This window comes from Capra hircus, chromosome 4 (assembly GCF_001704415.2).
Source record: "Capra hircus breed San Clemente chromosome 4, ASM170441v1, whole genome shotgun sequence".
Taxonomy (NCBI): domain Eukaryota; kingdom Metazoa; phylum Chordata; class Mammalia; order Artiodactyla; family Bovidae; genus Capra; species Capra hircus.
In genome coordinates this window covers 43,017,702-43,045,336 of record NC_030811.1, presented here as the reverse complement: position 1 = coordinate 43,045,336, position 27,635 = coordinate 43,017,702, and the positions used below count along the sequence as shown (strand labels likewise).

The window sequence follows — 27,635 nt, the reverse complement described above, 5'->3', positions numbered from 1 at the left end:
CTCACTTTAAAGCAGTTGTCCCTGGCATGTCCCAGACCACTGGGCCGCTGCAAATTTCATGGAGGTGGCAGCCCCTGAGGCTTTTTGAGATGTGTCTCACCACGAGACATCCATGATACTCGCCTCTTGTATCCAACTAGCATGATATCCAACTAGCATGATGTCCAACTGTCATCAATGTGGTGAGCTGATATAATGTTCTAGTCTGTGTAGACCAGATGGTTTAGGTCTTTTGGAACTATACTGTGATGGAGAGCAGGAGAATTCACAGGGTTAGGCCGGGTGTATGAGGGAAGTGGTAAGACAAGGATGGAGGCAGATTCACATTTAGTAGAAGTCAAGCCACAGTCTAATCCCATGGGGAGCTCTGGGTCATGAATGGCCTCATGTGTGAGTCGGCTCTCCTGAGGCCAGGTAGCCTTTGCCCTTCTATACTGGGCAGTCATTGGTTGGAGGCCCTGGTAGGAGGGTAGGGACTGCCAGATTCAGCAAATAAAAATTTAGCAAATAAAAAAAAACGCCCAGTTATATTTGAATTTCAGATAAACAGCAAATAAAATTTTAATATATGTCCCAAATATTGCATGACATACTATATTTTCTCCACCAACCCTGGGGGCACATAATCTCCCAGGTATTTCTGGGCAGGATGACTTAGTAAATTGCAAGGTGAGTCTTAGGAGAAGGGCCCAGCTGTGAGCTATTGGCAGCCAGCTGGAGCAGGTAGGGGCAGGTACAGTGCCTGTACAAGGGGATCATGGCAGCCTCCAACATCTACAACGTGATAGGTTGTGACATGAACAGGATTGCTGTGTACTCCATACAATTACAGCCACCACTGAGCTCTTTAAGAGTTAAATAATTAGGTAATTGGTGTTTTGAATGTTTCATATTATGCAAAAGTCACTGGTGGGTTGCTATATATGAAGAGAGTTTTAGTGATATCTGGATAATTGGATGGAGTTTTTGGATGGGCATCATTTGCCTTTTATTTAAAACAAGGAATGTAGGCTCTTGCTGCTGTAAATTAGCTCTCTAAGATGTTTTCAAAGTGACTGTAAAGCTCATGAGTATAGTTCAACCACACAGGGAATCCATGTGGGAAGCAGCAGCAGACCTAGCTCGACCAGTGGCATCGTTAGACCTGGTGAAAGTCAGAGGGTGGGACAGAGGCCCAACTCCATCTGCAGGTGGTAGGGCCAGAGTGATAGGAGGACGTGTGGCAGAGCCCCTCGTTCTGTGGTCACACAGTCCCTGCCAGAACCACAGCCTCTGCGAGGTGGCCCAGCTATGTCAGAGGACCAGGTCCTCCGGAGGCTGGGGGCAGTGGCTGCAGCCTGTCTCTGCTCACTTCCTTCACTCAGGTCTTTCCCCCTGGAGAGCCAATTGTTAAACATTTTCCAGCTGGGTTTCCATAACCTTGAAAGGAGTGAAGTCCAGTTCCTGCCTCACCTCCTGTGGTCTTTCCTGAGCCACTCTGTTGAGGGTGATTACCAACATGTGCCCCACTGTCCCTTGCTTCCCCCTCTTCGGGCTTGCTCACATGAAGAAAAGCAGAATAACTTGTTAGTCCTCATGAGGCAACTATGGTCCATTAGGCTGTACCAGACACCCAACTAACGCTGAATTCATTGATAGGCTCATAATCTCACATAAAAAATAGTCCAGAGGTGGCTCCCACCCCCATACAATGACAGCCTGATGTCAGACTCTGGGTCAGCCCCGCGGGTTGTCTTGTCCTCCCCCTCATGGCTGTCTGGGGTACCAACAGATCCAGTGATGCTCCAAATGCAAGAGGAGCGGGGCTTCCGCTTCCACATGTTGCCTAGCTGCCTCCCTCCTGTTGTCTCCAGAAGAGGATGGGGGTGAGGCCAGGCAGGTCCAACCCCCAGTACTGGGTGTGTTGCCACAAATGGAGGCTCTTTGAGTAAGAATGAAGGGGAACCGGGTGTAGGTGGCAAGAAACCATGTTTGCCCCCACCCCTAAGAGCACACATGTCCAGGGCACTGCCCAGGAGCAGGCCACCCACCTGACCAGGGCCAAGGCTCAGGACTTTTTACAGGCTCAGAGACTGAAATTGTGAATGAATCACTTATCTGAGATCAGGTAGGTAGCAAGTGTCCACCAGCTCCCTCTTCCTGTTCCAGGTGCCACGAGGGAGCTGGAACAAGGACTTCCAGGGTCACGGTTCCTACAAGGGAGAGGCCACTGCCCAGGGAGGCTTGAGGGTGAGGCAGCTCTCTCCAGGGGCCCCTGTCTCTTTCCATCTGTAATTGGGACCCCTGACTCTTCTACTTCATCTGTTACTCTTCTTTTTTTTTCATGTTGATATAAAATACATGCAATGAAATTCACCTTTTTAATCAAGTTTACTTTTTTGTTTTGTTTTTATAGATATAATTTTTAAATATTTATTTATTCATTTGGCTGTACCTGGTCTTAGTTGTGGGATTTTCTTTACAAATATTTTTTATTTGTTTAGTTTTGACTGTGCTGGGTCTTCATTGGGCTTCCATGGTGGCTCAGATGGTAAAGAATCTTCCTGCAAAGCAGGAGACCTGGGTTCCATCCCTGGGTCAAGAAGATCTCCTGGAGAAGGGAATGGCAAACCACTGTGGTATTCTTGCCTGGAGACTCCCTGGACGGAGGAGCCTGGTGGGCTACAGTCCATGGGCTCTTCATTGCTGGGAGAGAGTTTTCTCCAGCTGTGGCAAGCAGGGGCCACTCTCTAGTTGCAGCGCTATGGGCTTCTCGCTGCAGAGCACGGGCTCTGGAACGCTCAGGCTTCAGCAGTTGCAGCGCGTGGGCTCAGTAGCTGTTGCTCAGGGAGTCTAGGGCGCAGGCTCAGCAGTTGCTGCTCACAGGCTCAGCTGCCCCACAACATGAGGGATCCTCCCGGACCAGGGATTGAACCCACGTCTCCTGCACTGGCAGGTGAACTCTTACCCACCGGACCACCAGAGAAGTCCCAGTTGTGGGATTTTCAATTTTCAGTTGTGGCATGTGGGATCTAGTTCCCTAAACAGAGATCAGACCTGGGCCCCCTGCATTGGCAGCACGGAGTCTTAGCCACTGGACCACCAGGGAAATCCCTCAAGTTTGCTATTTTTTTTTTAATGTTTAATTGAAGGATAATTGCTTTACAGAATTTTGTGGTTTTCTGTCATACATCAACATGAATCAGCCATAGGTGAAGCCATATTTGCGTATTTTCTGTACAATTTGTTTCTACTTTTATCATTATTGATTCCTTTATTCTTAGGTTTACTTTATATTCTGTGTGTTGGGTTTTTTTAAAATACCTTTAGAGGAATGCGTTGCTCATTGATTTTTCATTTATTTTTTTTGTAAGTGAATTAAGAGTTCCTTTGAGTTTTGCTTTAGCTATTTTTTAAATATAAATTTATTTATTTTAATTGGAGGCTAATTACTTTACAATATTGTATTGGTTTTGCCATACATCAACATGAATCCGCCACAGCGCTTTTGCTATTATCCGTACTTTTTATATTTGGTACACTCATGGCTGTATATTTATAAAGGGGGGTTGTAACCCAACTCAGATTTCCTCTTTAGCCCAAATGCTATTTACAACAGCCTGATTTCCTTTGTGTACTCTTTGAGTGCATTATTTCAAGTCACTATAAATTATATGCATTTCTCCAAATGCCTCTGACTTTGTTCTGCTGGCCCCTCAATCTAGAATGCTTCTCTGCTGGCCATTTCCTGCTCATACATCAAGGACTGCAGGAAGAGGTCCTGAGAAACCCTGTTCTCCAGAGAACCCTCCTAGTCTCTCATGTTCCCTCAAGACTCAGCAGCTCTGCCAGTATCAGTTAGTATTTGCTATTTGCTTGTCTCTTCTGCCAGAGTGTAAGGTCCTTGAGAACTAAAAACTAGTCATTTTCATAACCTTAGACTGAACACAAATTAGATGCTCAATAAATCTTAAATAAATGTGTGATTCAATCCATTCCGAAGCTCTGTTCGGGTCATTGGTGCTTTCATTCTGAGTGTTAATTAGGGCAGATATAATTGCTGTAACCAATACCAAACAGGAAATGGATCTACAGAGCAGAATTGAGTTTGCTCCCATGTTAGCCCAGCATTATCCTGCCTCCTTTGGGCCCTGAATGATCCTGCAGCTGGCGGATGTGCAGGACACACCCTGTTCCTCACCCACTCTCTGCCCCCATCCCTCCCATGGCCCCAGCCTTTAGGTTTCACCCCAACATCTGGCCCCAGGCCTTCAGGCCCACCTGCTGTCAGAGGCAAGCACTGTGCAGGACAGACCTCTGTGGCCACTTCGGCTCCCCCCGCCACCCCCTCCCTCCTCCCCACCTCCCCTGGCTGAAGCTGAGGCCTCTGAACATCTCCATCATGGAAGCAGCTCCAGAGCTACTTCCTGACTCCCAGCATGTGCTTAACCCTGGAGGGACCCTCCGCATCTAGTCAGACTAATCTTCCAGCACACCTGGAGTCAGGCTGAGCTGGGGGGGAATCCTGGCTAAGTCACTGATGGCTGCTGTGTATCAGAAATCCCTTCACTCCCACGCGCCCCAGCGTCCCCACATTTAAAATGACTGCCCTGAGCTTGCCAGCCAATTGTGATCCGTGTAAGCATCTAGCGCAGGAGCCGGCCTGCGGAAGGCGCTGGGTACTTGCCAGCAGTGGTTACCGAGGTCCCAGCCCACTCTGCTGTCTCTTGACTCATCTCCCCCTTTCCCTGTCCCTGACATGGCCACACTACCTGATACCCTCTCATCATCAGGCCCCTGGTCTGCCCTTACACAAGGGCGCAGCCAGCCTCCAGTCGACCCTGCTGTAAGTGAACACCTGCAACACCATACTGACCTGCAGGCCCTGTTGTACCAGCTCAGGGGGTACCCACACTGTTGCCCAGCTGGTGTGGAGGGCTGGCAGGCCAGTGGGGAAGGGGCTTGCAGGGGGGATTCTCCAGCTTCCAGCCTCACTTTCTTTCCCACGAAATATGGAGTCTGGTAATTTGACCCATTTAACTCTGAGCCTCCATCCTTCAGAGTCTGGGCCTCAGAGCCTCTGTGCAAAGAAAGCAGATAAGGCCCAACCTTTTTGTTTTTAACTTGATTTTTAAATACTGCTTAATTAGTACAAATCCATTGCAGAAAATGCAGGACATATAGATAAACAAAGAGGAAAATAAAGTCACTCATATTTCCATGATCATGATAACTACTATTACTATTTTCCTGTATTTCCTCCCATGTGTATATCACATATGCATGTATATGACAGGGTCTTCCATGGTGTGGTTAAGACTCCAAGTCTCCACTTCAGAAGGCACATATTCAATCCCTGGTTGGGGAATTAAGATCCACATGCTGTGTGGTGTGGCCTAAAATAAAGAGAGAGATTTAAATATATATATATATATATATATATATGAGGAAAATGGATTGTGTTATATTTTTAAACTGTTTTTCCTCTGTATTTGTCATCTATTCCTATGTGAAAAATTACCTCAACACTTAGTGGCTTGAAACAACAAAACTTTATCTCACAGCATTTCTGTGGGTCAGGAATCCAGGAGTGGCTCTGCTGGGAGGTTCTGGCTCAGCATCTCTCCTGAGGTTGCAGTCAGGATGGTGCCTGGGGCTGCATCATCTGAAGGCTCAACTGGGGCTGTTGGACCTCCTCCCAAGGTGGTTCACTCACCTGCCTGGCAGGTTGGAGATGCCCATTAGCAGGTGGCCTCAGTTTTTCTCAGTAGAAAAACTATCTCCCTCCTGATAGAACCTGAGTGTCCTCATGACCTGGTGCTGGCTTCCCATAGAGTGAAGAAGCCAATAGAGAAAAGCAGAAGCTTCGTTGTCTTTGATGGCCTAGCCTCTCATTTCACAGTCCATCATTTCTGCAACAGCTTATTAGTTACATAGGCTAGACTATTGAGCATGGGTGGAGCCTACACAGCAGCTTGAATGCCAGATGTGAGGCTCATTGGAGGACCTTTCAGAAGGTAGCCCTCATGTTCTCTCCTTAAAAAAGTTATTTATTTGGGCTTGCTGGGTCTTAGTTGGGGCATACAGGATACTCAGTCCTCACTGTGGCATTCGGACTCTTAGCTATGGCATATGGGATCTAGTTCCCTGGCGAGGGATCAAACCCGGGCCCCCCGCATAGGGAGCATGGCGTCTTAGCCACTGGACCACCAGGGAAGTCCCGCATTCTGTTTAAACAAAATGCCATTAACATCATTCCATGCCAACAGAGGCAGATCAATCATCATTTTGCATACAAACGTAGCATAGTTTATTTAACCAATTTCCTAAAGTTGGGTGTGTGGATTATGTCTCATTTTTTGATCCTATAAAGAGTAACCTGGAATATCCATCACTGAATTTGCTAGATTATTTCCTAGAGATAAATTAAAAAGAAAATTAAATCATGCCTATCAATCAGCTCCTTGAGCAACCAAAGGATTAGGACACTGACTAGGACATAGAAGTCCTTCAGCCCCTACTCTCTCTAATACCCCACATCTCTCTCTCTCCCGTTAAGTCAGGAGCCCACTATCTGCTGAGACATCCTAGCCCATTGCTGGGCAGCTCTGTTCCTTTTATTTTTGAGAAAGTCTAAGCAGAGACCACATTCATCCAACATCCTCAGGACAACCCTTGCAATACTGACCACTCTGTGTCCTGGGTATCCCCCAGGAGCCATGATTTTTGATGTCCTTCCTCTCCTGGCCTCTCTTCCCTGGACAGGTCTGTCACTTGCTACAGTGACTCTTGACTCCAGCCCAGTGCTGACCCTCTGGTGTCACTCCCTCACCTGAAAGGGAAGCGACGAGACAGGGCACACCTCCTGTGGTGGGAGCACAGGAGAGCTGGCTGAGGCATGAGAGTCTGGCTCTGAAGGATTAACTAGTGTGGCCAAGTGGGGGTGTTGCCCTCATAGGTGCAAGGAGGAGGCCCAGGAAAGGGGTCTAGGGAAGGATGCTCACTGGTCAAATTGAAAGCCAGAGAGGGCCCCAGAAGTCCAGCAAACCAGCAAGGGACCCGCTGATCTCTGCCTAGCCCTGTCCTCTCCAGCCTCCCAGAGGACAGGCCTGGGGGATTGTGATCCTCCTCTCAGGTGCTGTGAGCCTGGACCAATAGAAGGGCAGCTGCTCCTTGGTCTGGCCAGTCCAGAAGGCCAGTGCGGGGACTCCAAACCCAGGGATGAGTCCTGCCCACTCTGTGAAGACAGAGGCACAGAGCCAGGATCTGGTGGGACAGTAATCTGTCACATGTGGGCCTGGTGAAGCCCTTTTTGCTCTATTTTAGGAAAGAGATCAATCATGTCAAGAGCTTCCTTGGGGATGACCACACTGGCCATTGGCTGGAGAGCCTGGCATTCTACCCAGTCACCCGGCCCACTTGTGAGCTCTTGCTAATTTTAGCAGTGTTTGGCAGCTGCAGGCAGGTCCCACTAGACAAGTTCACTCCCAGGCAGGGAGCTGGGAGTGGGGAGGAGGGATGGTTCTCAAAGTGAGTGCTGGCCTGGACTTTGCAGACCCCAAACGCAAGAATGACCTTCCCCACCTTTTGAGGCAGGTTTTGATGATTTACAGTTGAAGACCTTGATGAAAACAAGCATTTTCTACTTGGGCAGGGAGGAGGGGGCATGGCCCTGAGGTAAGGGTGGGGCCAGTCATCAGAGTGGTGCCCTGCCTCCAACTACTCCCCGACACTTGCCCCACCCCTCCCCTTCCCACCTCCTGGCCCCCCTACCAGCCCCCAATTACCATCAACCCTCACCCCCAGCCCCTACCCCTGCCTCAGCCCAGGACTGCGCCTGGCTCTCAATGACCTAAACGATGTCTTAGGCACACCCCCCAACCCCTCATTCAACCCACCAGCCTGATTGGGCAAATGGCAGGGCGTTGAGGGCACAGGAGAGGAGCCAAGAGTCTCAGGAGGTCTCTCATCCTCTGCACCCCAGTTTCACAAGGAGTCTTCCTTGCTCAGGTCCTCAGGTCAGGCCTCCCTGCCACCAGCCTGCCTCTCCCCTCCCAGGTGCAGTGTAGACCTCAGCGGAAAATTGGCCAGGGGTCCCCATAGTCCAAGACCAAGACCAGGTTCAGATTCTTCATCCAGCACAGGGTCAGGCCCTCAACAGCCCCTCCCGGCCTGCTGGATCTTTGATGTGCTTTCCTGATCTGGGCAGTGTGAAGACTGTCCACCCTGGACGCCCAAGGACTGAAGGGGATATAGACTGGTTCTGCTCCCTCTCCAGAAGATCTGGACAACAAATCTCCACTCCCGGGCTGAAGGCATGGGGCACCACTCCACAGCCCTTGTCACTCCTGACCCCACGCAGGCCTCCTTTGCCCTTTTGGCCCTGTCTGACCTGTGGCAGTAGGCAGAGTATTTTAGCAGCTGCCTGCTGAATGCTCTCTGCAGAAGCCCCGGGCAGCCTGAGTGGGCAGCTCTCTGCTCCATGGCCCATACCTGCACAGGTGGGCCCCTGACTTCCAGGCTACAGGCCAGCCCTGTGCCTCAGCAGGAAGGAGTGTCTCCACCTCCCCCTAAACCTACCTCTTGGCCTCTCAGAGAAGTGGTGATGGAAGCCACAAGGAGCCGGGCCCAGACAGCTTTGAACCTGGTAAGGGTCATCGCAAAGCCAGGTGAGTGGTCCCTGGGGCCACAGCTGGGACAGCAGAAGTGAGGAAGGGGCTGGATGCCCTGGAAGGAGGCACGGAAGCTAGGTGGCAGCCGATCCCTCCACTGTCCGGCCTCTCTAGGAGGGGTCTCCGTGGACAGTGTCTTCCTGGGGACTTGCTCCTGGGCCGACGGTGCCAGACTGTCTGCTGTGCACTGGCCTCACAAATCCAACCACTACTTGGCACCAATCTCTCCTTGACTAACAGACACACTGACATGCCAAGACCAGGTGGATTCCCCCAGCCCTACCCATGCCTCTCGGTCTGTGGGACCTCTCCTCCTAGTGCACAGCCATCAGTATGCATATAGTCTGTAAAGCCACAGGTCTGGATAAAGCCATTGGATGTATAGGTTGGAAGCAAAGTAGGAGGGGCCAAGTTGGTGGGCAGAGATAATGGGGGCTGGGTCCGTGGAACTTGGTTGAGGACAACTGCCCTCTTTATGCCATACTCGGCACTTTGGGACACCACTTCCTTGGCTCAAGAAAGAAGGCAGGACATGCTGCAGGGTTTCCTTTTGATGGATGAGACAGGTAAAGGTGTGAGAGTGCCTCCCATCCCAGCATAGCACTGGGAGGGCCCCAGAGCACCAGGGCATGGGACCCCTAGGCAAATGTTGAACACCCTGTGAGCTTTAGAGCCCATCCATTGCCCTGGAGGGCAGTGTGAGCCTCACGTGTGTCCAGCTGCAGCCACTGGATGGCTGTGTACACACAGAGGGTGATCGGGCCAGCTGCCACACACTCCTGGGGAAGAAGCTCCAAACATTCCAACCCGAGACCTGCCTTGAGAATCCCAGGAGAGCCAAGATGGGAGCACCCAGGAGAGCCAGAGGGCCGGGACACCAGAAGCCGGGATCCTGGGGGCCATGGCACTATCAGATGGCGGCGGTGGCCCTGCCTGGAGCATAGTAGATTTGCTCAGGCAGGAGACCCCACACACACACCGTATTCGGGTGTAGCTGTGAGCCTTGATGCTGTGTCCTGTGACCTCTTGGTGAGCAAGCAGGGGTGCAGCTGTGGGGTGAGAGTGGGGGACAGGCTCTGTCTGTGACCTGGGGGACAGGTGGCTTCTTGGGGTTCCTCAGGCAACTCCCCGCAGTCCCTAGGCTGCTCAACAAGACCTTTAAGCCAGAGTGCATGGACACCCCGCCTGGGCTCTGGGAAGGGCTGGGCAGCCCAGTAGGGTGGGGAGGGGAGGTGGGCTCAGCGCCACCCAGGCCAGCGCCCAGGTTCAATGCCAGCTCTGAGCTGTCTAGATTTGTGGCTTTGGAAAGGAAGTAGGGGTAATAAAATGCTTGGGTCCCAGGGGATTAAGCAGGAGATACCCTGGGCAGGGTCTGGGGATGTTCACGGGGGGGTCTGTGGGGCAGACCTCTTCCCTGTGACTTGAACCCCACCCATACCCCCTGGACACGCAGCCTTGAGAGCTGAGGGGACTGTGCAGTTAGGAGCACCTCCTCTCAGGGTTGCAGGCTGACTAAGTGTGGTGCCTGCAGATACTCAAGGAAGGGCTTTGTAGCCATCTTGGAGGATGCTCCCCATGGCCAGAGGGGAGGTCAGCTCGAGGCCCATGTCAGTCTGTGGCCTGCAGTGTTGGTCTGCAACCACGGAACCTTCCAGCCCCTTTCCAAACATGTGCCCACATGGGCCTGGACACAGAGTGAAGCCACTGGGTCACAACCCCTCATGGGTCCAGGCTTACAGCTATGGGACAGGCTGCCATGATGGAAGGAGAAGGGATGAAACCCAGCGGGGCCTGAGGACTGGACCTCTGCAGGATTAGCATTGCTTTTGATAAAAGCCCGTGACGTCACACAGTCCTGTTTGGGGAAAGATGCCAGGCAGCCCTTGGGTACCTGGCCTTGGGTGCTGGACCCATGTTGTGTGTTGGCTGCCTGTGGCCACCATCTAAAAGATGAGCAGATGCTAACACCTCCCCTTGTGCCAGGGATGTGAGGCAGCTTGTGTAGTATATTCAGCTCAGCGCCTGGCATACTGCAAGGATTTAGCAAATGTTAATGTTACTATTCCTTCTTGGCATGTTTTATGTTTGGAAGTGTGTGAGAGAGAGAGAGGGGGGTCCAAACTGTAGGCGTGGACCTCTGAGGACAGCCTGGATGGTTTCACAGAGCATGGGGCCTTCTCCAGAGCTGTGTCCTGTGAGAAGAGCCTTGGGGCAAGGGGCACTCCACCCCATGCCCAGAGCTGCAGAATAGCTTAGCAAACACTGGTGTCTGATTCTCTGTGCTTTGTTGTAGACTTTGTCAGCCCCATTCCTGTGTGAACTTCCATGGATTTAAGTTTTAAGCAAGGGGGTCTTGGTAAGAGAATTGGTTCCTCAGTAAGGATCTGTATCCATTAAGAATGCTTTGGGATTTAGGAAATGAAACACCTGACTAACCATGGCCTTAAGTGATGAGTGCTTGTTTCCACAACCGGCACAGGGAGGTGTGTGGGTCCAGGGCTGACTCAGCATGTCAGTGACGTCATCAGGGCTCACTTAGCCTCTCTTCACTGCCATCTATAATATGCTAATAGCCTTTTCTCTTCAGCCTTGTCTCCTCATGGTTCAGCATAACTGCTACAGTGCCGGTTACCACACCCTTATATAGTTGTGTATACAAAGTTGACAGGGCACTGACCTTCCCCAGAGGGCCCTCCTCCTGCTAAAAACAGGCTTCCCTTCACCTGTCATTGGCCAGAACTGGACCACATGCCCAACTATAAACCAAATCACCAGCTAAAACAGGACAGGATAACTGGGCTTGGCTTAGCCCAGTCATGGGATGTTGCCTCAGCCTGGTGAGGGGCTGTCTTCCTTTAAGGTGATAGCTTCCCAGTCTCCCAACAAAATGTGGGCTATCAAAGCTGAGGAAGAAGGAGCAAATAGCTGTGTCGTCTCCTTATTGGAATTCAGAGCATCTCCACCCTCGAGCTCACAAGGAAAACTGCCAGCAAAAGAGGCTGAGATTTTTGAAGAGTGGATCCATGGCTTTTATTCGAGTATCTGCCCTTTCTTTTTTGGTCCGAATATCCAGGGAATAAAAATGGCCTTTTCTGCATGAATACATGCTATTTTGCAAAGAAGGAAGGGCTGCCATACCACTGTCCACATGTAAGGTCAGAGCAGGGTCTCTGCTTTCTGGGGATTCATGGGCATGGGAACTCGTGCCACCACGAAGGGGTGTGGGAGGAGACCCTTGCCCAGGCTGTCCATGCTCATAGGAATGGTGACATTGAATCTATCTTTTATATATAGGGACCCTTCCTCCCTCTAATGGCCTCAGCAACTTCCAGGCTGTGGACACCGTGCTTTAGTCCAACAGACACCTCTAACTAACTGGTGTCGCCTCTAACTGGTGCCTTGACTAACACTTAATGAAAATTTGCACCACTGGCTCATTTACTCCCTTAGCATAAACTCGTAGAGGTAGAATGATTGGATCTTTTAGACAATAATGCCAGCTGCCCATCGCCCTCCATACAGACTCCTCCAGCCTGTGTCTCACCCACTCTCCTGGTTAGAACCTCCCTCTTCCCCTGACCTGGATCAGGGGTACAAAGCGGGTGCTTCATCTGCCCTCTGCCCCTCTCCCCCAGGCTGCATTTATTTAGACGGGGTGTTGGAACGCCACTGTCTTAATTTTCCAACTGGTTTTAACTGCAGTAGTTTGAAATGATGGGTCATCCTGGACTCAGGGTGAGGGGGCAAAAGGAGACCCTCAGTGTGGGTGAGAAACACCCATTCTGCAGGTCCCCCCTCCCCATCTCTGCACAGCTCCTCTCCCACCCAACTGCTTTCCATCCCCATCCCTGTGCAGGTGGAACAGATCCTGGCAGAGTTCCAGCTGCAGGAGGAGGACTTGAAGAAGGTGATGAGGCGAATGCAGAAGGAGATGGACCGAGGCCTGAGGCTGGAGACCCACGAAGAGGCCAGTGTGAAGATGCTGCCCACCTACGTGCGCTCCACTCCAGAGGGCTCAGGTACCGTGGCGCAGGACAGGGAGCCAGCGGGTCCTCAACCAGAGGCATCTGTCCCCTGGCTCCAGCAGGGAGAAGTGCCCTAGGCCCTTCTTAACAGCCCTGATTGTCCCTAGCAGCCCCAGCGTGCTGGGCCCCAGACACTAGCCTGTTCTTACTCTCGGCTCCATTGGCCCAGCCCTGGGGCCTTCAGGCTCATTCTGACCTCAGAGAAACTGGCTTTTTTCATTTCACAAGGAGAAAAATGGTTTCCTATAGTCATTTGGGGGACTCTCAGCCCAATCCTGAGTCTGGACCATTTTCCTAGATCTTCGGGTGGGCTCTGGGCTTGGGGGGACTTCAGTCCAAGGCAAGGAATCCCTGCTGACTTACCCAGTTCACCTTTGACCCTTTGCACAGTTTACTCTGGGGTCTGGTACCAGGGGCCCCTCCAGTGCCCCCCCCCATGCCTTTACCTCCTCTTCTCCAGTCTCGGGGGTCCTGCCAGGCAGTGCCCGTGAGACTGATGTACTTCTGTCTGTGGCTGCAGAAGTTGGGGACTTCCTCTCCCTGGACCTGGGTGGCACCAACTTCCGGGTGATGCTGGTGAAGGTGGGAGAAGGCGAGGCAGGACAGTGGAGTGTGAAGACCAAGCACCAGATGTACTCCATCCCCGAGGATGCCATGACGGGTACTGCTGAGATGGTGAGCACCCTGGGCTAGGGAACAAGGGGCTGGGGCGGGGGGTAGTGCAGGGACCAGGGTCAAGACCATCCAGGATCTTGGAGCTTGGCTAGTCCTGGTGTTAGGGCCTACCTGTTCATCAAGGGCAGGTGGCTGTGGGCCCAACTTCAGGGGGCCTTCTCAGGAAGGGGAAGCAGCTGAGAGGCCTAGGTGGATGGCCATGGGGCATGGACCCAGCAAGTCGCAGCACTGCCCAGTTTCCCAGAAGGATCAGAAACATGGTAGGGCAGTCAAGAGAACGCTCTGGTCCAACAGGCTCACAGTCCGTGCATACATTCTACTTCCTCCCCACGTGGCGTTCCCTCACCCTCCACCAACATAGATGCCAGGGGGCATGACTGCAATGATAATATCTGCCCACGGGGAGGACTCAAGAAGGACCACAGAAGTAGAATGAGCCCTAGGGGAGGTGCTTGGAGCCAGAGCCAATTTCCTTGAGGCACAGGGTTTTAAGAGCCAATTTCCTTGAGGGACAGGCCATGGCAGCCTCGTCCTTGCCATACCCTGGAATGCTGCAGGACTGGGCGTGCATCAAGGAAGCAGGATAGTGTCGTTGCCTCCCTGGGCCTGGAACCCGCTGGGGAGCTTAATCGATCAGCAGGCACTCAGTAATGCCCAGCTCTGTGGACAGGCCTATGTGAGTGGGGTGGTGGCCAGTCCTCGCAGGTCCAGGGGTTGGGCAGCCAGGACACTTGGAGGCAGCAAAGAACACTTTGAGTGTTGAAGCTAGAAACCATAGTTATAGCCAGGGATACACCTCTGTCCAAAGTCTGAGGCTGGATGCTGCTGGGTCCAGCTGGGAGGGCCAGACTGGCAGAGCACAGCTGGGCTGGGGACCAGGCCCATCGTCCTGGCATTGCCTGTCCTGAGGACTGCTGTCAGTGGGACTCTGGCATGGGGGTCGTGCCCAGGGCTTGCTTGAGTCCCGACAAGCAGTGGTGATAAACAGGGAACTGAAGGCAGGTCCAGAGGCCATGCTTTCCAGGGGCCTATGGTTCAGCAAGGGCTGAGAAGCTCCTGGCACCAGGCTCGCCCTCTGCAGCCGATGGCCACCTTGGTGTTGTCTTCCAGCTCTTTGACTACATCTCTGAGTGCATCTCTGACTTCCTGGATAAGCATCAGATGAAGCATAAGAAGCTGCCCTTGGGCTTCACTTTCTCTTTTCCCGTGAGGCATGAAGACATCGACAAGGTGGGGCTAGGTGTGAGGTGGGCAGGGGTGGAGGTGGATGGATGGGTGGACAGGCACCCCAGAGAAAAGGGCCCATGAATTCTGCCCTGGGCTGCTTTCAAATGCAGCACCCCACATTGGGAAAGAGCCTTGGATTCAAACAAGCTCCGTCACTCACCTCCTGTGAGATTCTGGGAAAGAATCATAATGTTAGCTGATTCTTACTATTTGCCTCAAGCCTCCTCGCAACCCTATAAGGTATGCATAACACCCCCATTACAGAGTAAGAAACGGAGGCATAGCAACTTGCCCACAGTGGGAAGTGGCAGCACTGGGGTTCAACTCAGACAGCCAGGCTCCAACACACCAGTGTGTCATCACTATGCTGTACTTTCTGTTGGGGAGGTGGCAATGTCCCAAGGCTGCAGCTTTACCCTGCCTTCTGGCAGGTAAGTTAGCCTACCAGTTATACATGCCTCCACACACACACACACACATATATAAATTATACACACACATAGACACATGTAAATTATGTGTATATATGTGTATAAGTTATGCATGTGAATCACATGTGTGCACATAAATTATACATGCATGCACTGCATGTGGTTAAATTACACATGTATGCACTCATGCTGATTATACACATATAAACACATAAGTTATACATGCATATTTTATACATAAATATACATACATATATACATACACAGGTCAGTTATATATTTGTATATATCTACACATGTCAATTATACATTCATATATACATGTAAATTATACACATCAAGTATATATACATATACACATGTAAATTATACCTGCATATTTACACATGTCAATCATACCTACATGCATATATGCATGTGATCATATATATTTATACACATCCACAGGTAAATGATACATACTCATCTACACACATTAATTATACAAATATATGTATGTGTGAATTATACATACATACATATACACAATTATACATAACACATGAGACCTCTGGGTCAGAGAGAAAGCCAAAGTCGGTACTCCTGGCAGAAGCAGCTGTGGGAGCAACATCTTATGTTGGTTTTCCAATCCCCAGTCCCCACTGGACATTGGGGGCCAGATGGGACCTTCACACACAGGAGCTGCACACAGGAGAGGAGCCCTGATCTTACGTCGGCTGCTCCCGTCCGGACCTCCTCCCCACTCAGGGATGATGACTCTAGGCTTAACTATACAGGCATCCTGAAATTGGCTGGAACCTAGCTCTGCAGAAATTTGAGATATAGATAGAGAATTGTCTCCAACACTTTCCAAAGTTATATGGCTGCTTTGAGCCTCAGTTTCCTCAGCTTTAAAGCAGATACACATTGTACTTCCCTGGCAGTCCAGTGGCTAAGATCCCATGCTTCCAATGATCTCTGGTCGGGGAACTAAGAACTCACATGCTGAGCCGTGTGGCCAAAAATTTAAAATAAATAAATAAAGCGGGTGGACATCCCTGTGGTCCAAGTTAGCTCCCAAACCTTCACACCTACCCCCAGCATCCCCAGTCACTGAGACCCTCCTCTCCCCACAGGGCATCCTTCTCAACTGGACCAAGGGCTTCAAGGCCTCGGGAGCAGAAGGCAACAACATTGTGGGGCTCCTGCGAGATGCTATCAAACGGAGAGGTGTAAGTGGCACCTGCACCTGCCCCTGTGACTGCCCTGGACCCTTCTCCCCCCACCTTAGGCCAGGATGCTAGCGAGGGCCTGCTGGGTGTCCCCTCAGGAAGGGGTCTCTGCCTCCTGTGCTTGACTGGAACGGCTCGGAGCCCGCTAAGCTGAGACCCCCACCCCCATCCAGCCCTGTCACCACTGTCTCTCCACCTCTTGGCAGGACTTTGAGATGGACGTGGTGGCGATGGTGAATGACACTGTGGCCACAATGATCTCCTGCTACTATGAAGACCGCCGGTGTGAGGTTGGCATGATTGTGGGTAAGGATGCACGCCCTGTCTGACCCAGGGGCCCCAGCCACCCAAAGACAGAGCTGAGGCTTCTCATCTACAGCAGGCTACACAGGGCCTTTGCACCAGTCATGGCCACCCGAGGTGCTGGAGCCCAGGGTGGTCTTGTGAGCAGCATGGGTGTCCCGAATGCACGTGCTATTTATTGGTAGCAAGCATTTCAACACTCGCAAGTCACTGCCTCAGATGGCACACCAGCTGCATGCATGTCCACCTGGCCCATCAGGATTTAATTAAATCACCTCATCTGGTAAATTGACCAACCTGGACAGATTTGTCCAAGTGGAAGAGGATAAACCTGAGTGGCGTCATCCCTTCCTGGACAGTCTTACCGCACCCCAGGGCAGCTGGCCGCTCTGCCAGAAATGAAGGCAGGTACCAGGAAAGGGGACAATGTGGGCCCCAGTGGGCCCTTCCCACCAACTGCGGGCCTTTCCCAGAAATTCCCGAGGCCTTTACAATGTTTACTGTAATGCTTGAATACACAGGCGTGTGGGTATTTCCCTGGACTCTCTGGGCCCTGGTTACCCAGAAAGGCAGCGTTAAATTTGTTTGCTTCTACGGCCCCTTCAGAGTCAGCCCTGAGGGGTTCAGTATTCATGTTCTTACCATCTCTCTGCAACTGTATGAACATGTCCTAAGGGGCAGCATGGTCGACTCTGCCTCTCCTCTAGTTTCTCACTTTTCTTCCTTCCACCCTCACCTTCCAGCTGAAAGTTAAGTCCACCCCTAAACAGAAGCCCCAGGGGCCCTGGCTCTCTTGTCCCTGAGAGGAGAGAGAACTGCCTGGGTCAGTTCCCCAGCACACCTCCACCTGGGCTCTGTGGCCAATGGCCTCAGGCTCGCCTCTGGAGCAGAGATGGTAGTGTGGATAGTGATCACATTCACCCTGCAACAGTCTTGGTGTCTCTGCTCTGCGGTTAAACACATGTTTATGATACTTACCAAGACCTAAAAATTGGGAGGAATCACGTCAAAGTCTGGATTTCTGTATTTTTTTCCCCACAAAATCTTGGAAGGCCCAGCATCACTGGGCCTGGATCCCAGGCAGCTCCACTGCTGGTGCGAGGCTGGCATGGCTGAGTGGCTGTCCCTCACAGCTTGAGGGGTGTGCAGTCATGTTCAGACTGATGCTCCGCTGTCACTATTTTGAAACTCAATTTATGAACAAAGGACTCCATGTTTTCACTTTGCTTGGGACCCTGCAGAGTATAAATTCCATGGCCAGGCCCACCTGCAGTGACCTGTGTGCTGCTCACAAGGGCCAATATGCTGCTCACAAGGGCCAATACGCTGCCTCAGTCACCACTGGGTGTGTGCGTGCGTGCTCACCCGCTTAGTCGTGTCCAACTCTTTGCGACGCTATGGACCGTAGCCTGCCAGGCGCCTCTGTCCATGGAATTCTCCAGGCAAAAATACTGGAGTGGGTTGCCATTACCTCTTCCAAGGGATCCTCCCAACCCAGGAACTGGACCCACACTTCCTGCATCTCCTGCATTGGCAGATGGATTCTTTACCACTGAGCCACCTGGGAAGCCTGACCTCTGGGTGGCCCCCTTCAAAAAAGAACAGAAGCTGAGACACAGAAGTTCAAATAAATGTTTAGAAAGTGCCAGAAAACAGAGGGATGCACAGACAAGACAAAATCATACCATTCCACACCCATCTGTAATAGGCAAAGCACTTTAACACATATTCTTTCCCTCACTTCTCTCAACTCCAGGTAACAGGGGGAGTAGGTGTTACCAACCTCTTTGGGGGAAGAAGAACCACCCAGGCAGGTGGGCTTATCTACCTGAGGTCACACAGCAAACCCAGACCTTCCAGCTCCTGGGAGAGCTCGTTTTCCTTTGCTGCAGGGGGATGGAGGGAGTGGTGAGGGTGGAGGACTCAAAGAAGCTGGGAAGACACACAGGGCTTCCTGCAGGGGCGATGCACCCAGGACAGCTGGCATCCCAGGTGGGATCCAACGATGCCACTTCCCACAGGCACGGGCTGCAACGCTTGCTACATGGAGGAGATGCAGAACGTGGAGCTGGTGGAAGGGGACGAGGGCCGCATGTGTGTCAACACCGAGTGGGGCGCCTTCGGGGACTCAGGCGAGCTGGACGAGTTCCTGCTGGAGTACGACCGCGTGGTGGACGAGAACTCCCTGAACCCCGGGCAGCAGCTGTAAGGATCACCCCTCCCCCAACCATGCGGCAGATGGGGCCAGCCTGCAGATAATGGGCTTGTTTTTAAACAGTTCTGGGGAAAAGCAAACTGACAATCTCTTCATAAGCTGGCTCCTCTCTTCAGCTCAGACGTGTGTGCCCCTCTGTGAACTGTAAATAGTGAGAGATGCCAAGATTAGTCTTTAAAAAGAGGGCCTATGGACAGATGAGCGGGGACCTCCCTTGTTCCAGCAGGTGACCGCTGGCATAGGAAGACTGAGAAGCCCCAGCAACGCTGACTGGGCTTAATCAAGAGATCCCCAAAGCACAGCTCTGAACAAGTTACCAGAATGAATCAGAGTAATCTGGAGGATGTTGCCGGTTCACAGAGCTTGTCAGAGCTTTCCTTTATCAATTGCCTACCCTGCACCAGGCACCTGAGCTTCTTCTCTGGCTTTCCTAAACCTCAGGGAGGTCGGTAGTATTCAATGTAAGAGGAAAACACTGGAGCCCCACAGACTCTAGGGCTGATGTCCCAACTCGGTGGATTCTAGGAGCACAAGGACCCTAGGAGCCCTAGCAAGTGTGCAGAGGCCTGCTCCAGGCTGGCCACTAGCCCCTCTGAGCCTGAGCTTCCCCAACTGTCTCTGGGTGATGAGAAGAGCTCCTATCACATACATGCAGGGAGATCGAAGTGGGCTCAGCTCAGAGTCTTTCAGGAGGAAGGTCTTAGAGGGACTGAACTGTAGGCCCACCATGGAGCGTTGTCCCAAGGCCCCAAAAGCCCAGGTGGATTAATGCCGGAATGGGCTTGAACCCAGTGTCACAGCGTCCCACCTGGCCTCCTCTTGGCTGTGATGGGGCAGTGGCCGATCTCCATCTGCTCGTGGGGACCTCCTTGTGGGGAATGACCCGGCTGTCCTCCTCTGCCCAGGTACGAGAAGCTCATTGGTGGCAAGTACATGGGCGAGCTGGTGCGGCTTGTGCTGCTGAAGCTTGTGGACGAGAATCTGCTCTTCCACGGAGAAGCCTCGGAGCAGCTGCGCACGCGCGGCGCCTTCGAGACACGCTTCGTGTCTCAGGTGGAGAGGTGCGCGGGGCGCTCAGGGGATAGGGGTGGGGTACTGGCGGCGGTGTGCTCGCAAACGTTCCTGGACTCATAACGCGAAGTCGAGGGGGCGGGGCTCCAAGTGTGGGCGGGGCCTGGGCGGAGCTCAGGGGGCAGGGGGCGGGGCAGGGACCTGAATCTGGGTCCCAGGGTAGCGGTGAGGTCCTGGGACGTGTGCGGGGAGCCGGGCTCAGAGGGCAAGGCGCAGGGCGTAGGGGCTCAGGACCGGCCAAGTCCAGGGATGCGGCACCGGGGCGGGTGTGGCTTCCGGCTCCCAGAGGAACTCCCCTCAGGACAGTCGACGGAGACCACACCTCCCCTTTGCGGCTCCCCCACCCGCCGTGGACCTAGTCTCTTTTCATCCACACAACAGTCCAGAGGCGCGGCAGTTGTCCACTTTAGGGCGGAGACCCTGAGCTTAGAGAGACGAGTAATGACCAAATTACTGCTGGTCCCTGGCGGAGTCAGACCCGCTCCCCTCGGGACTCTGAGACCCAAGCTCTCTGCCTTGGAGAGATGGGCAGGGGAAGGGGCAGAGGCCGCCGCGGTGGGGATCTGGCTGGTCCCAGACCAAGAGACCCTCCCGCAATGTCCTCTCATCCCCTCCCCGCAGCGATTCCGGTGACCGCAAGCAGATCTACAACATCCTGAGCACGCTAGGGCTGCGACCCTCGGCCGCTGACTGTGACATCGTGCGCCGCGCCTGCGAGAGCGTGTCCACGCGCGCCGCGCACATGTGCGCCGCGGGACTGGCTGGCGTCATCAACCGGATGCGCGAGAGCCGCAGCGAGGACGTGATGCGCATCACCGTGGGAGTGGACGGCTCAGTGTACAAGCTGCACCCCAGGTGAGCCCGCGCGGCCTTCTGCCGGTCCAACCCTGTTCCAGCCTGTCCCCTGTGAGTTTGCATCCTTAGGGCAGAACCCGGGCGTTGGTCTCCATCTATGATAGGCTGAGAGGGAAGCTCTCTGAGGTCCCGAGAATTCTTAAACTCTCCATAGTCCCTTGGCCCCCAGACGCAGGAGGAGGGTTCCCTTGTTTTATCCCCTGGCGTGCATTCAGCGCGGTACCAGCAGCCAAGATTCCCCTCTACGCAGCTTCAAGGAGCGGTTCCACGCCATCGTGCGCAGGCTGACGCCCAGCTGTGAAATCACCTTCATTGAGTCGGAGGAGGGCAGCGGCAGAGGCGCGGCCTTGATCTCCGCGGTGGCCTGTAAGAAGGCCTGCATGCTGGGCCAGTAAGAAGAAGGCTGCAAGACAGGAAGGAAGCTGTGGCCGGCTACTGGACCTGGGCTCCAGGGGACACTCTCCTTACAAGTCCCCCCAACCTGGCCCAATAGAGAGGCTTCTCCTTGTGAGGACCTTGGATGCCTCCCATCCCAGCTGTCACCTCCAGAAGATGGGGGGAGAGCCTCTGGAGTGGTTGCGGAGGGCCCAGGCAGGCCCCTTCTCTCAGGGTCAGTTGGTGAGATAGCCCTAGGGCCCTGACTGGGTTGGGAGCAGAAATGAACAGGAACGGAGAACCCTCAAAGTACCTCGCCTTTCTTGCTGAAATCAAGGACCTAGAAGGAAGTTATTCACTCAGGATTTTGTTGCATTTCTGCACTGCTTGTCTCTTGAAGCTTTCAGCCTGGCTCAGCCCTGGCTCTGAGAAGGGGGTGCCCTCTGGACCCTACTATGGCCTGGCTTCCCCATGAGCTCAGCCTGCGTGGGGAGGCAACCCTCATCACCTGGCCAGACCTAGACCTGGATTCCACAGGGGCCCTGGGGAGCTGCTGATCACTCAGGTCCGGGAAATGGAAGGGACAAGCTCCACGGTAGAGGCTGTATGTACCCCGAGGCCTGGAGATGGCAGCCTTTTCCCTCCCATCCTGCCATCCCTGAGTGGTCTGTGGTTCTGGGATGGACTCTCACAGAAGATGCAGGAGACAGAGTCTCCAAAGCCTCTGCCCAGAGGGGCCCAGGAAAAGGAGGAGTCCCGCCACCCACAGACAGGCCTGGGAGCATCTCTGGGATCCCATGGCCCTGGGCACTCAGAAAGCCCAGTAGCACTCAGCACACACCCCAAGGGACAAGCTAGGCCTCTTTCTTCTCAGCAGACTTCCATGTACCACACGAGCATATCCATGCCCAACCTGGAACTGTGTGGGTGTTTTTTTTTTTAATTAAAATCTTAAAAGTTTAGAACATGAGCTTGTCCACTGTTCTTTGACCTCTGTGTATGAGACTGTGGGACAGCACACATACAGACGTGATCCTGTGCACATGGACACTCTGCAGGCCAAGGTGTGTCTTGAAATTTGCCATCCTCTCTGGTGAGCCATGCTAGGGAGTATGGAGAGTAACACTCAAGGCTGAAGGAACAGGAATGGCATGGGACGGTGTGCGGGGGTGTGGTCAGGGGTCCTGGACTTAACCAGGCCTCTGCCCACCAGCCTGTGGGATTCAGGGTGTGGTTCCACCTGTCTGTAATCACTCAGCAGCTCTGAGGTCTCTGAGAGCTTCCAGGTACTATCCTGGAGGGAGTGGGGCTACTCTAAGAAGGGGAACAGGGCTGATCTCTGGGAACTGGTCCTGCTACAGATTGGTCTCAGCAGGGAGTCCCTGTTGTGACAGTGATGGAAGGTGTCAGAGACAGAATGATCAGAAGTCACATGGGGACTTCCCTGGTAGTCCAGTGGCTAAGACTCTGCACTTCCAATGAAGGGGGCCGGGTTCCATCCCTGATCTGGGAACTAGATCTCACATGCCACAACTAAGAGTTTTCATGCTGCAACTAAAGATCCTGTGGGCTGCAGTTAAGACCTAGGGCAGCCAAATAAATATTTTTTTTAAAAGTCACATGATTTCCGTGATCCTTTCAAGTTTGCTTCTGAAAGAAATGCCTATTTCACATCAGCCAAGCCTCAGGGCTAAGACCTTCTTACACACAAACCCAGTTACATATGAACATGTATTTGCAAGATTTTAACATACACTCACTTTTTTTTTTCAGGTTTTTGGGTGTTGTTATCTTTTTTAATTTAATTTTTATTTTATGTTGGAATAGTTGGACATGACTAAAGAGACTTAGCACATCATTGATTTACAATGTTGTGTTAGTTTTAGGTATACAGCAAAGTGGTTCAGTTATACATATACATATATCCATTCTTTTTTGGATTATTTTCCCCTCTCAGTTATTACAGAATCCTGAGTAGAGTTTCCTTTGCTATACAGTAGGTCTTTGTTGATTATCTTATACATAGTAGGGCTTTGCCTGTGGCTCAGTGGTTTAAAAAATTTGCCTGCAATGCAGGAGATGTGGGTTCAATCCCTGGGTCAGGAAGACCCGCTGGAGGAGGGCATGATAACCCATTGCAGTATTCTTGCCTGGAGAATCCCATGGACAGAGGGGCCTGGTGGGCTACAGTCCATAGCATCACACAATCTGACATGACTGAAGTGACTGAGCATGCATGTGTAGTGTGTATTACACTCACTTTTCAATGAGAGAAACCAGCAAATCTGGAATGACTACGTTGTTTCATTCAGTACTTAACCCAAAGTTGTGATTTTAAGTTTTTATGTCCTCCTTGAGATGCTGTCCCATTTTATGATATGCCACATGTGGAATTACTTCTCATCTTTTTCGTTCTCTGAAGTATAAATGATGCATTGGAAGTCTGTGCGAGCCTTTGATGATGTCATTATCAGTACTAAGGTACTCATGTTCCAGCATTCACCTGCAGTATTGGATCTCATGTTACCATAAATTATTTTCTAGGTGTCCTTTATGTTATGATTCAGGGCCCTGTATTGATTGTTTAAAATTATCAGTGGAGGTAGGTTATAGGTATAGCCTATGAATTTCATTTCAGGAGAGTAAAAGTGGTATTAAAAGATACTTGTTACACAAAAGGGACCTTGGGTCTGATGGACGAGAAGCCTGCTCTCCTAGCTGGCCTCCCTGCATCCTCGCCTCAATGGGCAGAGGGACAGCCATGGGCCCCCTCCTGTTCTGGTTTCAGGGGAGCTGCCAACTGCCCACTCTTCCTGCTCTGGCAGGTCTCCAGCCCCCCAGCCCCTCGCTGCCTTGGGTCCACAGGGAGCTGAGAGGCTGCTGCTCTGGCACAGGTGGAGGGAGACCAGGCCCCTCACTCTATAGTGGAGCTCCACAAGAAGGGCTTGGGACCCACTTCCATGGGGATCACAGGGGATGCTCGGGGTCCAGGCAGTACTCCGTGCTCCAACAGCATCACATGCAAGTTCTGGTTGGGGTAGCCATCAGCTCAGGGCTGCCTTTTGCCCCTTGGTCAGAGGGGTGAGAGCCCAGGGCCAAATGTCCTCACCTCGGGAAATCCCTAAGACATCCCCCGCCCCGGTCTCAGGCCAGAGACCATCCTCAGAGCCTCTGACTGCCTTCCCAAGCCCAATGGAGGCCTCAGGCCAGCCCCACCCCAGCTGTCCCCGTGGCCTGGGCTGGAACTGCAGGAAGGACAGTCTGGTGAGGGTAACAGGGGCCCCTCATTTAGCCCTGGAGTGGCGAGAGCTGCAAGCCTGCTCTGCTCTCAGGAGGCAGTGCACTTCGCAGTGCCAAGACAGGCGGACACTGCATGTCACACGTCTGTCGGGGGCCTGAAGGTCGCTGGGAACGTGGCTGGAATCTGCTCAGGGGCCCTGTCTTCCCCCAGCCCAAGTAGAGGCTGCCAAGTTTGGGCCTATCCTCTCCTCCTGTCCTTATTTGGCATTCCAGGTGATAAGGCTGAGATATAAAGGGGGCTGTGGGCCCCTCGAGGCAACCAGGCCGCTGCAGAGAGAGAGGATGGTGAGTGGCAGGTGGGGGACTCCAGGCCGGCAGCCTCCAAGGTGCTGTCCTCTGGGCTGGGGGTGTGGAGCCGGTACTTCTATGCCTGTGCTGGGCCCAGAGAGGTGGTCTCTAGGGAGAGAAGCAGGACCCTGGGCCCCGGCTCTCCCAGGAATGTTCTGGGGTTGTCCATGGCAGGGAGTCTTTGGGGAGCTGGGGAGAGGACCCATCCCCACCTGTGGTGTTGCAGGCCAGCAGGAAGGCAGGGACCCGAGGCAAGGCCGCGGCCACCAAGCAGGCCCAGCGAGGCTCTTCCAACGTCTTTTCCATGTTTGAACAAGCCCAGATCCAGGAGTTCAAGGAAGTGAGTGCCCCACTCCCACCAGCCTGGGCCCCATCTGGGGACCATGCCCCCAATACATCCCTTCTTCACTGTAGATCAGGGGTCTTGGCCCCTGTCCTTGCTTCTCCCACCACCCAGGACCCCCTCACCTCCTGCCTTGCCTGGGGTGCGGGCTGCTCCCACTGGAGACTGTGGCCCCTCCACCTCACAGGCTTTCAGCTGCATCGACCAGAACCGTGACGGCATCATCTGCAAGTCGGACCTTAGAGAGACCTACTCCCAGCTCGGTGAGGGCACCCGTCTCCTGCCTGGCCCAGCCCCTCTCACACCAGGGATCCGGCTCAGAGCTGTGGGCTGGCCTGGCCTGTACTCCTGTCCTGGCTCACACCACCCACCCACCCCCAGACCACCTTCCTTCCACTTCACTTCCCCCACCCAGTGAGCGTTCTCTACCCTTGGTGGCTAGGATGGGGGAGGGGCAACCCTGCCCTACTCAGGGACTCAAGGGCCCTGTGTCCATCTAACACCCCCACAGGGAAGGTGAATGTTCCAGAAGAGGAGTTGGATGCCATGCTGCAGGAAGGGAAGGGGCCCATCAACTTCACTGTCTTCCTCACACTGTTTGGGGAGAAGCTCAATGGTGAGCCAGGGGCAGGTCTGGAGTCCCTGGCTGGGCAGCAAGTGTGCACTCCACCTGGACCCTGCCTGGACCCGGCCTGAGTCCCACCCAGAGCCTGTCTAGATCCCATCTGGCCCTTGCCCACCCAGAGGATGTGGTGCCCACCTCTGCATTCCATGAGCACTGATCACCCCAAACCTCAGGGCTGGGAAATATGCCTTCGCTTTCACTCCCAAATCCCCAGTCCCAACCTCCTGGCCAAGCCCGGCATTTCAGAAAGACAGCCGATCACAGCGTCTCTGAGCCCAAAGGAGCACTTTGTATCGGCACCCTCCCCCGTCTCTGGGATCTGGAAGGCTCCTTCCCCAGCCTGGGCTCCTCCTAGGTGGGGCTGGGAAGCTGGCAGTGCGGTGCTCACCTGGCTCCCTTGGCTTCCCAGGGACAGACCCTGAAGAAGCCATCCTGAGCGCCTTCCGCCTTTTTGACCCCAGTGGCAAAGGCGTGGTGAACAAGGATGAGTAAGTGGGACAATGGAGTGAGTGGCTGGGGGCACTGTGCTGGAAGCAGGAAGGGAGGTGGGTCCCCTTGTGAGGGTGGCACCTGTCCTTTGGGGTCCTCTCTGTTTTTGGGGAGAGCTGACCATCTGGGCTGTGAGAGCCTCCATCCCCTCCCTGTGCAGCCAGCCGCACCACACTCTCCCCACTGCTCCCACTTATTCCCTCAGGTTCAAGCAGCTTCTCCTGACCCAGGCAGACAAGTTCTCTCCAGCTGAGGTGAGGATTCCGGGGTCCTTCAACCATCCCTCCTGGACCCCTTCACAGGGCTCCATCCCACAGGGTCCAGGCAGTGGGGGCCTCAGTGACCCACTGCCCTCGTGGGCTTAGAGCCCAGCTTACTGGAGGAGGTGCTGCCTCTGTTGGAATCTGGAGGGTGAAGGAAGTGGAGTCAGAGGAGGTGTGCAGGCTGGGTGAGCTCTGTGTGCAGGGGTTCAGGGGTGAGAGCGTAGTGAACCTTAGCATCTGAAAAACTGCATCTTAGCAACACGGGAGGGAGGGTGGCTCTGTGGGCAGGGTGGGCCCTGTGACCCACCGCACCCCTCACTCCTGCCCCAACCTCCGCCTGAAAAGCTGAGGGGCAGTGCATGGCCCCAGGTACGGGGTGAAGGTCACAGGCCTCCGTCAGATCACTCTGACCAGCGCCTCCGCAGGTGGAGCAGATGTTTGCCCTGACGCCCATGGACCTGGCAGGGAACATCGACTATAAGTCCCTGTGCTACATCATCACCCACGGGGACGAGAAGGAGGAGTAAGCCCGAGGTGCCAGCGGCTGGGACTTAGGGCCAGGCCTGTGGGGACACCTCAATAAATGCTATTTCCGAATTAGATCTCAGTGGTGGCCTGTCTATGGCAGATGGGGTGGGGGCGCTGAGGTGAGCTGAGGGGCCAATGCAGAGATTGCTGTGACAACCAGCCTGGCCCTTGCCAGCCCCCTGCATGCACCCCACACTGCCCTGTGACCTATGAACGCTGATGTGCCCAGGTTATAGATGAGGACACTGAGGCCTGCAAGGGTGGGCATGGCACCCAAGGCCACACCTCTAGGAGAGGAAACAGGGGCCTTTATGCCCATCTCCACTAGGCCCAGAATGAGCCACATGAGGTTTTTCTGCTCAGCAAACATTTGCCAATGGCCCAGGGACTCTGCCCTCCTGGGAACCCCCTCCTCCTCACAGCCCCCATCTTTGCACCCAGGCTCAGGTGGGCCTCTCTGCATACGCATGTGGTGTGCTGGGCCCTGCGTGAAAGGCACTGAGGGACCCATGTGAAAACACAAGTGAGGCACCCTGATACCATCGGAGGGGCTGGAGCACACACAGGTGTTAAGGGAAGTACTCTGAAACTGGCCTCATGCCTCCGGATGAAAAGATGAGGCTGCTGGAGAGAGGAGAGGGTTTCTCTGGAGGGAACTGTGCGTGTTCGTCCCCCACCTCACCTGCAGAAACCAGGAGCTGGGGGCACTCAGCCTCATCATGGGAACAGGAGGGGCAGCAGGGCAACCTCCAGAGTGTCA

At 53.5% G+C, this 27,635-nt stretch overlaps 2 protein-coding genes across 2 annotated transcripts in view; both read left to right on the top strand.

Moving 5' to 3' along the window:
- Positions 1 to 22,009, top strand: part of GCK (glucokinase) — a 36,287-nt gene extending 14,278 nt beyond the window's left edge. The window contains exons 2-10 of the mRNA XM_013963394.2: positions 12,508 to 12,670; positions 13,197 to 13,351; positions 14,462 to 14,581; positions 16,125 to 16,220; positions 16,427 to 16,526; positions 18,545 to 18,728; positions 19,644 to 19,799; positions 20,431 to 20,664; positions 20,915 to 22,009. Coding sequence (XP_013818848.2) covers positions 12,508 to 12,670; positions 13,197 to 13,351; positions 14,462 to 14,581; positions 16,125 to 16,220; positions 16,427 to 16,526; positions 18,545 to 18,728; positions 19,644 to 19,799; positions 20,431 to 20,664; positions 20,915 to 21,059 — 1,353 coding nt within the window. The 3' untranslated portion in view covers positions 21,060 to 22,009. The remainder of the gene's footprint in view (positions 1 to 12,507; positions 12,671 to 13,196; positions 13,352 to 14,461; positions 14,582 to 16,124; positions 16,221 to 16,426; positions 16,527 to 18,544; positions 18,729 to 19,643; positions 19,800 to 20,430; positions 20,665 to 20,914) is intronic.
- MYL7 (myosin light chain 7) lies at positions 24,485 to 26,949 on the top strand. The gene is made up of 7 exons (XM_005679333.3): positions 24,485 to 24,624; positions 24,854 to 24,967; positions 25,158 to 25,233; positions 25,482 to 25,586; positions 26,005 to 26,083; positions 26,290 to 26,338; positions 26,773 to 26,949. The coding sequence occupies exons 1-7, from the start codon at positions 24,622 to 24,624 to the stop codon at positions 26,872 to 26,874; spliced, it is 528 nt and encodes a 175-aa protein (XP_005679390.1). The 5' UTR covers positions 24,485 to 24,621; the 3' UTR covers positions 26,875 to 26,949.